General features: G+C 40.6%; 1 protein-coding gene across 1 annotated transcript in view; it reads right to left on the minus strand.

Annotated features, from left to right (window-relative positions):
* Positions 1-17,302, minus strand: part of LOC117500508 — a 182,873-nt gene that overhangs the window by 44,589 nt on the left and 120,982 nt on the right. The window contains exons 26-28 of the mRNA XM_034153379.1: positions 13,551-13,799; positions 6,821-7,198; positions 2,859-2,887 (exon numbers count right to left, since the gene is read on the minus strand). Coding sequence (XP_034009270.1) covers positions 2,859-2,887; positions 6,821-7,198; positions 13,551-13,799 — 656 coding nt within the window. The remainder of the gene's footprint in view (positions 1-2,858; positions 2,888-6,820; positions 7,199-13,550; positions 13,800-17,302) is intronic.

The following is a 17,302-nucleotide window of genomic DNA, read 5'->3' on the forward strand; positions in this document are numbered from 1 at the left end:
TTCATTTACAAACTCCCGAACAACTTGTGCAGTATAATCAAACTCATTTATGCAGGCACTAGCTCAGTGATTCTGAGGTTGTTTTGGTATAGTTGTGCTGTTATTAAACAGTAATTTATTGTCTTTTATTGTGATTATAGAAATGTGTTTTTATGTGATTGTAGTTATTACATGTACAGCACTTTGGCCCGACCAAAAATCGCTTTTAAATGTGCTTTATAAATAAACCTTGATTTTATTTGATTTTATTTGATTCACGGCTGGACTGTTAGCACACATGTGAAGTTTGAACACTTTTTGAACATTTTCATAGGAGTTATAGCGACATCGTCTTTTATGGCGAGGGATGCGTTTCCATGGAAACGGCATATGGTGAGATCTCAGATTTGGCGTAGAGCTGTTGAGGCATGGACCGGTGATATACAAGTGAAGATTGGGGGACGATCGGACCGTGTCCATTGGACTTACAGCGACATCGTGCTTCATGGCGAGTGGTCTGTCGCCATGGCAACGGCATTTGAAGAAATCTCAAAACTGTCCCGTAGATGTCTTCACGGCTGGACTGTTAGCACACATGTGAAGTTTTAGCACTTTTTGAACATTTTCATAGGAGTTATAGCGACATCGTCTTTTATGGCGAGGGATGCGTTTCCATGGAAACGGCATATGGTGAGATCTCAGATTTGGCGTAGAGCTGTTGAGGCATGGACCGGTGATATACAAGTGAAGATTGGGGGACGATCGGACCGTGTCCATTGGACTTACAGCGACATCGTGCTTCATGGCGAGCATTGTGTTGCCATGGCCACGGCATTTGAAGAAATCTCAAAACTGTCTCGTAGATGTCTTCACGGCTGGATTGTTAGCACACATGTGCATTTTTAGCACTTTTTGAACAGAGAGAGAGAGAGAGAGAGAGAGAGAGAGAGAGAGAGTTTGTGAGAGAGAGAGAGAGAGAGAGAGTGTGTGTGTGAGTATGAAATGAACAGTTAGAACTGACTGCTGTCAGTTGGAGTGATGACATCATCGTGTTCCATTGCACAGGTGTTCATCGTTGAGCTAACGAGGTGCCTAGACTTCAAAGGTTTCATTGTTCTGAATGAGAGATGAACCTCTTACATGTGAACGTTTTGTGGAAGAACGATAACAGATATCTGTGAAATTTCAAAACGTGAAGCATGTGAAGGAAGTTGAGTATCTGAAGTGTAATATTTGTGTACTTTCGGGTTAATAATGTGGCCTTTTTGGCAGTTTAAGAAAGGTGTGCGGCTGCTGCAGTGAGGAATTATTTTGCTTAATTATTTGTCATTTTTCAAGCTACGAGATGTTTTCCTACGTTTATCATGAAAAATGATGTCTCAGGAATGTAGGGTTTGGGAATTATGGCAGTTTTAAAAAAATATATGAAGGGAAATTTCAAGATTTCCTACCCTCTAGCTGTGACATCACGCACTCTAACTTAACGAGCTGCGCAATGTTAAAGTTCAAATGTTAAAAATGTGATGAATTATGGGATGTATCTCTGGAATTATGAAAGTTATGAATGATAAAAGTAATAGCAGTCGATTCCCGACCGAGCTGAACATTTTGATGTTTGAACGGAGTTTCTGCGATGTTGAATGTGGGAGGAGAAAACGGACAAAATAATTGGACGGAATAATAAACTTTTCGTCCGTAGCATAACATATAGTGGGAATGCTGTATCAGCATTCCCACTAAATAAATTAAAAAACTTTGAATTTGAAGGTGTGTCCAAACTTTTGACTGGTACTGTAAATACATTGTAAATCTATGTTTCCTCTATATTTAAAACTTAAAAAGAAGAATACAGAGCTTATTAATTTAGGATAAACAGGTTTGATGATTTAAAGATGTTTGTGATTTATTTGTCTTACTTTTGGGTCCTGAGCAGCTTTGTGACAGCCTCTGCACCAGATCAGTCCTGTTCATCTTCTCAAAAGCCTCAGTGGTCATTTCCAGCAGTCTGTGATCGCCGTGATCTCGCACCAAAGAAAACACTGTGTCCTGCCTGTCACTCATCATGAGCCATCTTGGTAAGATGTCTGGGTGGCCTTTGTCAGAGAGAATTTGACTCAGGACCCTCTTAAAACTCTGTAAATCCTGGTCACTCAAATCTTTCAGTGTTTCCAGAAGCAGCTCTATGACAGACGCCATCGTTTCCACCTGGTAAAATCAAAGGAGATGTTAATGGGGCAAAAGAGCAATTTCTCAGCTGGAATGATTACAGATTATTTTTTACATCTCGTCAGTTTCAGTGTTTTACAAGAGTGGATGTGGTAAGAGAACATCGGCCATGTCACGCACAACGTATCAGTACAATTATTATTGTTTATCCAATTCATCACAAAACCATTTTCTTTTTGTATAAACAGCGTGTTTGATTCATGACATTATTTGACCTCCTAGGTAACTCTTTAAATGGCTGTGGTAGAACAATTACGTGAGGCGTCTTGATTTAACAACTGAGTGGCAGTTTAACCAGTTGCATGTTTTTATTTTGGTATAAAAGAGTAAGAATCACTATCTATATTTTTGCATCAGTATTGTGAATTTCTCTTTCTGAATGTTAGAAAACAACTCATGAAGAATGTGCTATAATTTCCCCTCCAGACAGACGTAACACAAATTATTAACACTATTCATAAATAACATGCCTTAGAACATACAGTATGTGTACCTAACTTGGCGTGATCAGATTATTTCTGTAAGAAAACTATCCGAGACCAAAAAATGTTTGTATCATGAATAATGTTCAGGAAGGAGATTATTTTCAGTCTTCTAAATCTACTGAGTCAAAGCTGCACTGGGTGGAGTCAGAGTGATGGGACATTACTCACGCTCTGGATCACTGAAGGAAGCGGTTCCTCTGAGGAGAAAAAATGACACACAACTGATTCAAAATCAGACTATGGACAACTTTAGTCAGATTGAGTTACTTTTGAAAAATAAAACGTAATATGAATAATTGAACTGCAAAATAACACTCAAATATGGTTCATGCTGGCATCATTCAAATCAATCACAAAGAGTGAGAGGTATGATATTATATTATGAACACCCATTAAAGGAACACTACACCCACAAAATGACCTTTTAATAGAAATGACTCCTGCCTTGTTACCTTTAATTCTTCAAGAAACAAAACAGAAAAAAGTATTGATTAATCGGGAGCTATGTTTAACAACAGAACAACTTTATTAACTGTCAGTGTTTCCCCTATATACATTCAGCATGTATTTTTTTTGTTTTGTATACATTAAAATAATACGTGGCGCTCGCGTCATCGCCACGGAGGAGCACACAGCCTCTGTGAGCGAGCGAGACAGAGTGAGCGAGAGAGCACACCTTTATCTATTTAATATAGTTGTAAAAAAATAAAGTAATAAATCATTCCAATGTGTACGATAGGACAGTAAAAAAAACAGTTTAAAAGGAGAGTGATTAGTAAAATATGCATAAATAAAAATAAAGAATACTAACTATAGGTAACATAAGATAAGAATAAACAAGTTTAAATGATTTGTTATTGGTTGTGATCATATTCTAAAGATGTTTGGATTATTGAAAAGTATACAGCTCTCTTTCATCTGAGTGTTGAGAGCTGTATCCATAAATTCATTTTGTGCTCAAAGTGCACCAGATTGATGCTTTTAACTTCAATATTTAAAAAAAATCTTCCCGGGGGTGCATGCCCCCGGACCCCCCTAGACGATGTGAGGTCCACCCCCAAATAAAGCAGGTTAAAATAATTAAATTGCATACATTTTGTTTTGATTGTTTGTTATGTGGATGTGTAGTATTTGTGTTACTGTATGTTCAATAAAGGTGATTTAGCAAAATACACCTGAGCAAAAGAGCCTTTTTTGTGCTGGCAGACACATACTGTAGAAACATATTGGCGGGGTGCACGCGCTCCGCGCTCACATTTTGCTGGGCCCGCGTGCCTTAGCACCGCTGCTATGACTCCAGCCTAGGGGAAACACTGACTGTATAACTAAAACAATGTAAAACATCTATTTACAAAACTCTCACACAACTCGTGCAGTAGAATCCAAGTCTCATTTATCCTGGCACGAGCTCACTACTTCCTTAAAGGTCTCCTATCATGCTATTTTAAGGCATACATTATGGGTCTCAGAAATATAAAAATATATTAAAAACATGTCTATGATGCGTATTGTTCAAAAATACCAAACAGATCATGCATTTTAGAAATCCCTCATATCCCTCTATTCAAGGCCTGTTTGAGAACTGCAGGTTCGGGTTCCTTGCAGGTTCGGGTGTATTTCCACAGGCCCTGAAAACTGCAGTAATTAAACCGCTCCTAAAAAAGCATAACCTAGACGCAACCGTAATGAATAATTACAGGCCAATATCAAACATTCCCTTTGTAAGCAAATTGATTGAAAAAGTTGTTTTTCAACAGTTGAGTAATTTCATGTTTTTAACTGACGGTTTTGATGTGTTTCAGTCGGGCTTTCGACCAAACCACAGCACTGAGACTTATCTTGTTAAGGTCTTAAATTACATCCATTTAAACAGACAGTGGCAGAATATCAGTGTTAGTATTATTAGATCTCAGCGCTGCGTTTGATACTGTTGACCACAACATATTGCTAGACCGTCTAGAAAACTGGATGGGAGTTTCAGCAACAGCTCTAAATTGGTTTAGTTCCTACTTAAAGGACAGAACAAACTTTGTCTCAAAAGGCAATTACAAATCAACCATGACAAATATGTCATGCGGGGTTCCTCAAGGCTCCATTTTAGGACCTTTGCTTTTTAATATCTATATGCTACCACTGGCTCAAATTATTAAAAACAGTAATCTAAGCTATCACATCTATGCAGACGACACCCAGATTTATTTTAAAATTACACCGGGAGACTATTCTCCGATTAGAACAATGAGCAAGTGCATTGAGCACATCAATGACTGGATGACTCAGAACTTTCTCCAATTGAACAAACAAAAAACTAAGATCATTGTTTTTGGAGCAAAGAAGGACCGATTAAAAGTAATCGCAGAGCTTCAGTCGGCAGACTACAAAGTAACTCATAAAGCTAGAAATCTAGGTGTAGTGATGGACTCAGACCTGCATTTTAACAGTCACATTACAGCAGTTATTAGGTCTGCATACTATCACCTGAAGAACATATCTAGGATTAAAAAACTAATGTTGCAACAGGATTTAGAAAATGCTTGTGTCCATGCTTTTATTTTCAGTAGACTGGACTACTGCAATAGTGTCTTCACAGGGCTCACAAAAAAATCCATCAGAAAGCTGCAGCTGATTCAGAACGCTGCTGCTCGAGTCCTCACAAACATTAAAAGAGTGGATCACATCAGTCCGGTTCTGAAGTCTTTACACTGGCTTCCAGTCGACCAAAGAATTGATTTTAAAATACTATTGATCGTTTTTAAATCACTAAATGGCTTAGGACCGAAGTATATAAACGATCTCCTGCACAACTATGAACCATCAAGGTGTCTCAGGTCTTCTGGAACGGGTCTGCTCTCTGTTCCAAGAATAAGAACTAAACATGGAAAAGCAGCGTTTAGCTATTATGCCCCGACAATCTGGAATGAACTGCCCGAATCGTGCACGTCCGCTGAAACACTTCCTATTTTCAAAACCAAACTAAAAACATATCTATTTGCCACTGCTTTTAAGTGAGCTGTTCATACTCACACTGCAGTATGCCTTTTATTCATGTGTTCTGTACCTGCTGTGTTGATTTATTTCATTATCTTTGCTTTTTTGTGCCTGTTTTTAAATGCCATTTAATAATGTGTTTATGCTTTATTTATTCTTAAATGTCTTTTGTTTATTATTTTGTAAGGCACTTTGAATTGTCGCGTACTGAAAGGTGCTATATAAATAAAATTGCCTTGCCTTGCCTTAGCTTGAAAAAAAAGAAGAGGAGGCGGAGCTAATGCCTGCTCAGAATTACCCAGCAGATACAGTTAAATGCTGCCGTGACTAAATGCCATCATGTTCCAAACCACATCAAGGATTATTTCTGAAACAGTATGGAGCTCAAATGCTTTTTCTCTTGCTGGTTTACCACAAGGTGAGTGCTTTTTTTTTTATTTCCTGCTTTTTTACACATATTCTCTCCAGTAAAAGTTAGCTCTGAGTGTTAGCGATGCTTGCTAATTTAAACAAAGACCATATTACGTCCAAAACAGTCGGGCATTGTTTCTGATAGCAATGTTTCTGATAGTGCCGTGGGTCCACATTTCCGATATTACGTCATATCTGACGCAAATCTGGATCAGCTCCGTTGTACCCCCGTTTTTAGAGATTTGGGTACGGAGGAAAAGAGAGAGGGTGCGTGAGTTCCCTGACTCACCGGGGACACATATTTATGTATAAAAGACATCAAGAAGTGTATTTTGCATAATTGTCCCCTTTACCCACACGTCTCAACAATGGCAAATTATTTGCAGCAACTAAATATACATTTTCAAATTAAGTTCAATTGGCCAATTTCCCACGGCACACCTGGCGATCTCTCACAGCACAGTGGTTGAAAATCACTGATACAATACAATACAGCTTTATTTATAAAGCACTTTAAAACCTCAGGACCAAAGTGCCGTACAGTCAAATAAACACACAAAACATAAAACAAATCACACAGCTCAGCTCACACACCATAAACAAGTACAAGTAAAAACAATAGACAATTTAAAAGCAATAAAAGCAACAATCTACAAGATGTCACGACGCTAAGGAGAAGAGGTGGGTTTTCAGAAGTGATCTAAATTACATTAAAATTATAAATATATTACCCAGGTTGAGGGGGAACACCTTGTCAGAGCCGGGAGTGGAGCAGAATTTAGACTGAAGAGGACTGGCGAAGGCGAGGGGGAAAAGGCTGAGTAGGGAGGAGGAAGGAGACGAGGAGGAAGGAGAGGAGGAGGTGGGCAAGGGGGAACGAGGGGGTCCAGGAGAGGAAGGAGGGGGAGTTTTGAGAGGTTTCAGAGGAAGAGCACAAGGAAGGCCTCGTCTCGTGATGATTTCTCTCAGGGTGTCGATGGGCGAGCTGTTGACCGACCACTTGGTGATTCCCATCTGACGCAGGTGGGATCGGGCGTGGCTTCTGAGGCCTTTACGGTTCTCAAAGTATTCCCCGCAGAACTCACAGCCTATTTCCTTCGGAGGTTCGCCTAGAAGATTAGAGATGAGAAACATGTTCAATAGAGAAAGCAAACAGCAGAGATGGCAAAAGTACACATCCTTTACTCAAGTAGAAGTACAGATACTCGTGTTTAAAAATACTCTTTACTCAAGTAAAAGTAAAGAAATATGGGCTTCGAAATGTATTTAAGTAAAAATACCCATAAGTACCAACTGTTTTAAAGAGTACCTGACCTCACTTTATATTAATAGAACAATAATGTCAGTTAGCTAATGAATGTTTCCATGCTGAACAACGGCAAAATGACAAAGTTCTCATTGGTCCTTCTTCTTTAGAGAAGACCAGGAAGTGATGGATACACGGATCGTGTTCAAATCAATAGGCACGCAATGACTCTAAATAATAATGATCACACCACCAAACACAGATTAGAACTAAAGTCATAAACCTGTTTTGAAAATGTAAGAAGTAAAAGTACAGGTATTTGTGTTCAAAATGTAAGAAGTAAAAGTAAAGAGTTGTCAGAAAAATAAGTAGTGGAGTAAAGTACTGAAACCAGAAAAATGAACTTAAGTACAGTAACAAAGTATTAGTACTCCACTACTACCCTCCTCTGGCAGTGTCATAATCTTGAAAAAAGTTTCATTTTCTTAACACACTCTCTTTCTTCTTGCACTATTTCGATATATATGTTGCACTGTTGGAGGAGCCTGTGACCCAAGTTTTTAATTGACATATCTACACTAAAGCTAATGCACAAATGACAATAAAGCCAAAGAAATTGAAATCTTTGTGTCATGTCTGGTTTCAAGGTTTTAGCAGGCGGTGAACCCAAACACGGAAACCAAAGGAAAGAAGTTATAAATAACCAAAAGCAAGTTTTACAAAACTCATGACAAAAACCTGGTAACCACAAAACTGAGGAAGCAGGAAATCAAAACAAAGTAAAAGCAGCAAAAAACTAAACAAGGGTAGCAAATCCACAAGGGAACACAAGGAATAATCAGGGGACGAATACAGACAGACTGTTCAACTCAGGTAACAAAGACGGGAAACTTCACTACAAACTGACAGAGAAAACTGGGGAGAAACTGGCTCACATCAACAAGACTCAGCTGGAGAAGGTAGGCAACAACACAAGTGATGTGTCTCAATTGGAATACTTCAAACTGCTTTGTTTTGAACTGTGGATTAATTTCATCCATGTAGAGTTCTCTTAAATCAAACAGCGCAAGTGACAACAGAAAGCTAGCTAGACAGCTAATGCTGCGTTCACACCGGACGCGATGCGATGTTTGGGGGCGGCGCGATTACATGTAAAGTCAATGCAGAGACGCGGACAGACGCAAATTCGCTCTGACGGCGCGCATGAAGCGGTGGACGCGGCGCGAATCACGCGATTGAGGTGATTGAAGGGGGCCGCGTCAAACGCGAGAGTTCAATTTTTTCAACTCGAGCGTCAAATTCACGTGACGCGTTCTCGCGGAAGCCAATCAGCGGTGAGGATCTCAGCCTGCTGTAAACCAGAAAACATCAGCCGTTAGCTGTTAGCACACAGAGCTCACAGCTCCTCATATCTGTTCAGAAACTGGACAAAAGTTAAACAAGTACAAACCACAGACTGTCTGTGTCATGGCGAATACAGTCGCTGGTTTATTTAGGTCTGTAGGTCGTTGTTATGAGTGTGGAATGAGCATATACCACGTTAGCTTAGCCTGGTCGACCCGATCTTCTCTTCATTCAGAAAACAAGCATTTTAAAAGGTTTTTCGCCTGCCGTCTTGTCTGCAGACTTGTCAAGCATTAATTCATGGTTTTTACTAACCGGTATCAGTATGTTGTTACTTCGGCATCATTTAAAAACGTGTATTACAATTTAATCACGGTAAAATATGTTCATTTTGTTGTAGTTGTAGCTCCCGAGCCAGCGCGTCTTGTTTGAATGATGCGAGTAAACACAGCTGGCAGCCGCGGTGAAACTCGAGCGTTTAGAGCGATGCGATAGGAGCGATTAGAGCGAAGCGAATATTCGTATCGCGTCCGGTGTGAACGCAGCATAACAGCTAGCAACATTATTGTTTGGAGTAGCAAATCTTTACAGACGGTTCAATTAACCCAATTCAATTAATGGTGGCTTATTTTCCCAGCAGTATAGCGGTATGATAAATAAATATCGAAAAATAAAGACAAATATAACTGGTGGTCCAGCGACTTCCACTACGTAGAAAATATGGCGATCTTTAAGTGCTTTTTGACTGTTAAGAGTGCACCATCTGGGTACTCATAGTGCATTTTGCCACACTTCATATTAGGACACACTTATACACTCAAAATAGCAGATGTAAGTACAGAAAAAAGGCCAATTGATACACAGAAAAGGGCTGCAGGGTAATCAGTAGGGGTGGGCGATACCACAAAATCTGGATTCGATCCGATACCAAGTATTTCAGGGCCAGTATCGCCGATACCGATATCGATACCGATACTTTTTAAAATGAAAAGCGTCTTATGTACTTTCATATAGGGGAGAGCTGCATGATATGATTTTTGAGCTGAAAGCATCATAAATAGACTAAATCTGAATTCATTTTCATGAATAAAGACAGGACAGTTTTTATAGAAAAATAAACGTTTTATTTTTGCAAATTTAAAGTGTAAACATGAAAAATAACAATACAAAGTGGCCACAGTAGCGAACTGCCTTCTTGCACACATCACAGTTCGCTAAGTTTCCATTGGCAGTTGTGAAATAGCTCCACACAACGCTCCTCTTTCTCTCAGCCATCATGCGTGTGTGTCGCACTCGCGAGTCGCTGGCTGCTGCTGTCCTGCCCTGCTGGCTGCTGTCAGTCAGCTTGATAATCGGCATTCAGGCAGGGAGCGCGCTGCGCGTGCGCGAGCTTCGAGGAGAGGAGGACAGCAGTGTAGAGAGAGAAGAAAAGAGCGCATATACTTGTGTTCGTCTGCACATAGTTTTTGATGAAATTGACGAGTAGAGGAGAGGAAGAAAAAAAAGTATAAAAGTATCGATCCTATTGGCTCTAGTATCGATATTTTGAAACGTAACGTAATATCGGAAGTATCGATATTTTGGGATCGATCCGCCCACCCCTAGTAATCAGACAAAGGTTGATAGAATCAGGGCGGGGCATAAAATCAAAAAAAGGCGGGAAAACACAAAGACTGGAAGTGAAACCAGACATGACACAAGAAGAGAGCTTTAACAAAATACAACAGAAAAAATTCAAGATCATGATGAACAGATTCTCATATGTGAAGCACACTTTATGTTAGGTATTGCCCCATCAATGCTGTAAAACACAAGGGTGCTTTTACTAAATAAAACAGAAAAAAACAAGATCATGACAGATAATGTAAAGCCCACACTGAAGGTTTCTAATTTCCCCTCCTCGAATCCTCGGTCCTCCGGTAGTGACCTGGAAATGGATTTGAAGGACATCTAATTTCTCTAAATGCACTTTGAGGACCGAGGATCGAGCATCGAGGAGCTATAAGCGAGGATACACTGATGGATCCTCCGCAGATCCTCCGCAGATGTATTTCCGGCAACAGTGATGTTTAAAAGAGTCAGTTGGTTTGGTGTCCTATGCTTACTTTTAGTACTGGTAAATCAAACTTTTGGCCCATAATTTAAATTACGCATTGTAGCGACCAGCGAGGGGGGGGCTGGTATATCCAGTCTCTGATAGTGTTACGTTATTATGAGAGTGCTCTCATACTTGTTTGATTCTGAAATATATATAAATAAATATGCAGGTGTGTGTTTGTGTATATGTCCGCATCTGTAGCCTGTTATTGTCTCATTATACCGCACTGTCAATTAATTAAAAGTAAATATATAAGTCGTCATGAACACAGTTCTGTCCATCAGACAGAGTGCTGCTGTGCCTCCTGTCATCATTAATGGATGTCTCTTTAAAATGACCGCTCAGAGGAGAGGATTTCTCATTTCTCTAACCGCCTGCTGCTTCCACTCCTCTCTCCTCGGTTCCCCTCCTCGACTCCTCCACTCGCATCTCCTGTGGGCGGGACTAAGACACGAGGATAGGAGTCGAGGAGGGGAGTGGAGGAGGGGAATTAGAGAAATGAGAAACCTCTTTTATGTTAAGTTTTGTCCCATAAATTCCTGTAAAACATCACTCACTGTGCCATGAGCTCCCCACTGTTCACATTTGGGACACACTTATGCACTCAAAATAGCAGATGTAAGTACAGAAGTACGGCAATTGAGACACAGCAAAGGGCTGCAGGGTAATCACACAAAGGTGGATCGAATCAGGGCAGGAAAGCAGAAATGACAAGAAGAGTGTTTTTACAGAATAAAACAGAAAACAAAATCATTACGGTTCAAATTCTGACATGTGAAGCCCGCTTTATGTTAAGTATTGTCCAATAAATCCTGTAGACATGACACAAGGGTGCTTTTACAAAATAAAACAGAAAACAAGATCATGATGGATCTAATTCTGACATGTGAAGCCCACTTTATGTTAAGCATTGTCCCATAAATCCTGTAGACATGACACAAGGGTGCTGTAGGAGCCATGAGACGTACAAAGTAATGCATTTTGTTTTAATACACATTTGTTTTGTACTAGTTTATATTTGGGTAATGGATTATATTATTATAAGATATTTATTTGATCGCTATGGGTTGGTTGCTTTGGGTCACATGGATATGGGCGGCACTCAGGGGAATTGTAATCCTGTTCACCTGTGTGAGGTGTTTGTGTGTGGAAGAGAGGGTGACACAGGGTCGTTGTATTTTTTTTTTTGACCGCAAGTTTAAGGATTGCTTTGATTATTATAACAATGTCTACTGTATGTCTAAGGAAAATTGATCATCTGTTTTACATTAAAGTGGACCTATCATGCTATATTTAAATGATATATTGTAGGGCCATACCTATATAAGGTATATTTATACGTTTCTGTTTTGAAATACCAAACAGATCATGCATTTTAGCCATGCCTCATTTCGCTCTATGTGCTGTTTGCTGTCTACGGGTCTGATTCTGCTGACCACGCCCCCCTGCAGGAGAGGGGAGACGTGCTCTGATCAGCTGCTGGGCTGTCAGAAGAGGGGGAGAAAAAGAGATCTCCGTCCTTCGTGTTTTATTATATAGAGTCGTTATTCATTTGTTTTAAAGCTCAATAAATAACAAAGAAGACCTTTGACCGGCACTTTTCAAATTTTGTCCGGAAGATTTAAACTTTAACGGACATCTTGACCGGCGAAAGTAACTGAAACTGAAACTCTGCCGCACGGTCCCCTCGTTCCTTGGAAGAGGCGGAGAGGTGGGTGTTTGTCATCTGCTGGTGGACTAACCGGAGAGAATTACAGTGCTTGCCTCGACGGGGAGGGATTGCATTGAGCAATCCCTCCCCGCAAGCGTTTGCAGCGGGAGCAAACGATTGCCTCGGGGAGGGAGAAAAAAAGCCACAGCGGAGAATAAACAGAAAGACCTTTGACCGGCAATTTTCTAATTTTGTCCGGAAGATTTAAACTTTAACGGACATCTTGACCGGCGAAAGTAACTGAAACTGAAACTCTGCCGCACGGTCCCCTCGTTCCTTGGAAGAGGCGGAGAGGTGGGTGTTGAGGCAAGCACTGTAATTCTCTCCGGTTAGTCCACCAGCAGATGACAAACACCCACCTCTCCGCCTCTTCCAAGGAACGAGGCAAGCGTTTGCAGCGGGAGCAAACGCTTGCCTCGGGGAGGGAGAAAAAAAGCCACAGCGGAGAATAAACAGAAGGGTAACCATGGTAACTATGGGCGGGAAGTCTTCTTCGCTGCTTTTGTGGCAGACTACAGCGCCACTTACAGGCCTGGCATATGTACTACAGCGTCTCCAGCGCTTTCGAGCGGCAATGGCCGGCCGTGGCCCAACCCCACATTCCCCTGATAGGTGGAGAGTTGGCCCAATAGCCGTGGTGCCACCGTCCTGACGTCAGGACAGTGTTCAAATCTGGATCAGTTTTTATCAGATCCGTTGCAGCCCCTTTTTTAGAGATTTGGGTATGGAGGAAAATAGAGAGGGTTGTGTTTTCTGACACTTGGTGAGTTCCCTGGAACACCGGGGACACATATTCATGTATAAAAGACGTACAAAAGTGCATTTTGCATGATAGGTTCTATTATTATTCACTTCAATTTTCGATCTCAGCAAGTACTTTTTTTTTGTCATACAATAGCAAACAGGCCCGGCCTCAGCCTCTCAGCGACTTGTTTCCTGCTGTCGCTATAGGTGCTTTTACTAAATAAAACAGAGGACAAGATCATGACGGATCTAATTCTGACATGTAAAGCCCAATTCAAGTTAAGTATTGTACCATAACTCCTGTAAAACAACACTCACTGTGCGGCAGGGCCTTGAACTCCCCGCTGCTCAGGCGGTAGAAACTCATGGAGGAGGACTTGAGGCGCTTGGCAGGTGGGCTGAGTAACGATGAAGTAGCTTGATGATGAGGTAGGTCGATGGGAGAGTACTCCACCCCAAAGGGCCGCAGGTGGGCTCGGTGGGCGTGGCTGGACAAACCTTTCCGAGTCTCAAACCAGGCGCCGCACAGCTTGCACACGATGTCCTTGTTGGGGTCCACCTCCAGCGCTAAACAGGTAGAAGAAATAAGTTAGATAATGCTGCGGTGAAATAGTGTGTGTTGGCTCAAATGACCACTATTTACGCTGTTATGGACGATCTTGCACTAATGTACATTTCCCAAAGATATTGACTGTTATTTTGTGTATATTGATTGTTGTGCTTTTATTTATGTCTTAATGTGTGCATATATATAAATGTGTCTGTTGATTGTGTATATATAGGATATACATATTTGTCTATACATTTGTATTTTTTGTATTCGGGATTGTGGGAAACGGTATTTCGATCTCTCTGTCTGTACACACAAACTGAAAGATTGACAATAAAGTTGACTTTGAAATTACCATGAAGAATCTAATTGGGATACCATGATAAGAGATGGTGGAATTCTTTAAATGCAAAGAAAAGGGGGTTCAATGGTTCCTTTCTTATCTCCTTTAGCATAAGGAGCACTGGACCATCCTTTACCAAAGGAAAGGAGAAAATGCCATCCTAAATTCCTAGCAGCATGCACCAATCAACCATCAAAAATCCCCACCAATGCTACCAATTGCTCCCTATGAATTAGATTAAATCATTCTTAGGAGGTGCGATTCAGGAATTGTCACTTGACTGGTAGTGAACAGGTCTACGATACATAACACCGTATCGTCTACACGGCTCCGTCGCATGCTTCAACGGAGACGCTTCCCATTCACTTTGAATGGGGTGACGTCACGCTTCGCCGAACTGCATTGTGGTTCCGGTGTTTCGCTCTGCCTTCATTGCTCGCGCTGAAAGTTGAGAAAAGTTCAACTTTTCAAACGTCGACGGAAGTGCCAGCCAATCAAATCATATGCCAGTACAAGCGCTAGCCAATCAAACCGCGTGCTTGTGTGTCCGGGGCGGGTGATTAATGTGATTGGTTGTTGGTCGTGCGCCAGACACGCCCACCGGCAAGCTTCAACGCGACGGAGCCGCGTGGACGATATGTAACGGAGACAATGCGTAATCAGACGAGTATTTATATATAAAAAAACGCAACTAAACTTGACTTTGTATCTGTTCAGGGAGTGACACCTCCCGAAGTAAAAGTGATACTTCCATTATGCTGTGGATAAATTGTAATAGGATTACCCGGGGACCAGTGCACAAAGTTAGCACGTTTTCTTAGTTTACCATGCGAAAATATGCACAATGTGTCCTCTATAAAAGAATCAAAGCACAATAAAAATGGCGAGGATTGGGCAACTGTGGGGAATTTTTAGAGATCCTGCGGCAGTGAAAAATACTAGACGTCATCTCAGACACACGCACAAAAACACAGATCACAAAGAGTCGAAATCACACAAGAAACACACTGACCCGCTTTATGAGCTTTAAACATGCATGTCCTGCAACATTGGTCACCACATACTCTCACATGATGAATACCTTTTTTTAATGGCTGTTGTCCGGCAATAAAAAGTTGCGCAGAGAGATTACGCACGCGGAATTCGCGGTACTCACCCGTCCGCAGTGCATCGGACTCAGCTGAAAACAGACAGTTTTCTCCGCTATTGTTTGGGTCTATGGGGAGGTGGAAGCAGCCATTTTTCCCCCATATGCCAACCCAGTCTCACGGCATTTCGTGTTATAATCACGAAATAAATGTAATCTATTGATTTGTGTTCACTATGAGGGGCCGTACAGGCCGTAATTCATACTGGTCCTCTCACGCACATACATTCTCCTTTAACATACATATATTTTCACTCTTACACACATATATTCTCCTTTTACATACATACATTTTCACTCTTACACACGTACATTCTCCTTTTACATACATATATTTTCACTCTTACACACATATATTCTCCTTTTACATACATACATTTTCACTCTCACACACGTATATATTTACACTCACACATTCTGCTCTCATATTATCATATTTCAATGCACACATTCATACATTGTCACTCACACATTTATACGTTTTTCACTCACACATTTTTACATTTTGATCTCATATTCATATATTTTAATGCTCATATTTATACATTTTGCTCTCATGCACATTCATTCAAAGTTTACATTTAATATTATAAATAATATATGCATGTATGAAGACAATATATGTATGCAAGAGAAGAATGTATGTATGTATGAAGACAATATATGTATGCAAGAGAAGAATGCATGTATGTGTGAGAGAAAGTATAGTGGAAACGGAAGGACTATGGTTGAAACGGAAGGCAGGTCATTATCGCGCTGTGATTGGCTCAGAAGGTCGAGCGGGGCGGGCTCATGTTCAGAACTTCTGATTCAAATCAACATGATGGAGGGAGGTGAATCCGTGTATCTACGGACCATTTGTTTTTCTTTATTAAACACGTAAACGGAAGAGTGTCTGTGAGGCGTTTTTGTTTTTTACCTTACTAAATGGCCTAATGGTCATTGTAGCGAGGGGGGGAGGGGGGGGCCGCGGCCGCGATACTCGCGGAAGTGATTTCAAAACAAAAGCACTCGTTTGCTTGGAACGTTGATAAGATTATAAACAAGGGGAAACAAGGTGAATTTAGCGATCACAACGAAAACGGCCAAGACACACATTGAGCCCAGAAAATGAATGTTATTAAGGACTGTAATGTAAATATAATAAGTCTATGTCTAAAATGGACAACATTGTTAGGAGATTTAAACTATAGCCTACAGCGATTCTGCACTGCAGTCACTCAGCCGTCTCTCCACTTTGTTTTTTCAAATCAGCTGCTCTTCATTTTTTTTTTACAAATATTTTTTACCGCAAGTTCTTAATAAAAACTGACACTGTTGGACTCGGTATTATTTTGACTGCTACCAACAATAAAATTAATTACTTTTACTGTGTACTTTTTTAGTAATCCTCTGTCAATGTCCCCTCCTGAGTACTAGAATGCATGTTTCTCTACTATTTTGAATAAGCGTTAAAATACCTTTCTTCATGAGACTTATATTGTTGGACAGAGTATTTTAAGAGGATGGTAGACATGATATCAGCACTAGTACTGCAGCAGCAGCATTTTACACCATGGAAAGTCTTTAGAGTCTGGCCTGGATAGCTGGTCTATCCTTCAGCCTACCCTTGTGACTCTTGTTGGCCTCTTATGGGGCTGCTGTCTTTTAAAATATGATTATTTCTCTGCTCCTAGTTAATTCCTCGCAGATTCTTCCACCAGTCCCAGTCATTGCATGTCAGAGCTTCGAAAAATGTGTCCAATTCAACTAAATGTTTTTTTGTGAGTGAAGGCCAGAGCTAAATTATAGATTGTTTGATTGTGTACGGTGAGAGAAAATAATTCCACATCCTCCTATGAAACTTTTTTTATTTACTTTTCCATTATACTTACACTTACTTGTATTAGACAGGGTTCTTACGGTCATTAAAAACCTGGAAAAGTCATGGAAATTCAAAATGCTAATTCCAGGCCCTGGAAAAGTTATGGAAAACAATATTTTCCCCAAAGTTTTGGAAAAGTCATGGAAATGTGACTAAAATTGCATCA

Source organism: Trematomus bernacchii, unplaced genomic scaffold (assembly GCF_902827165.1).
Source record: "Trematomus bernacchii unplaced genomic scaffold, fTreBer1.1, whole genome shotgun sequence".
In the NCBI taxonomy this organism is placed as follows: Eukaryota; Metazoa; Chordata; class Actinopteri; order Perciformes; family Nototheniidae; genus Trematomus; species Trematomus bernacchii.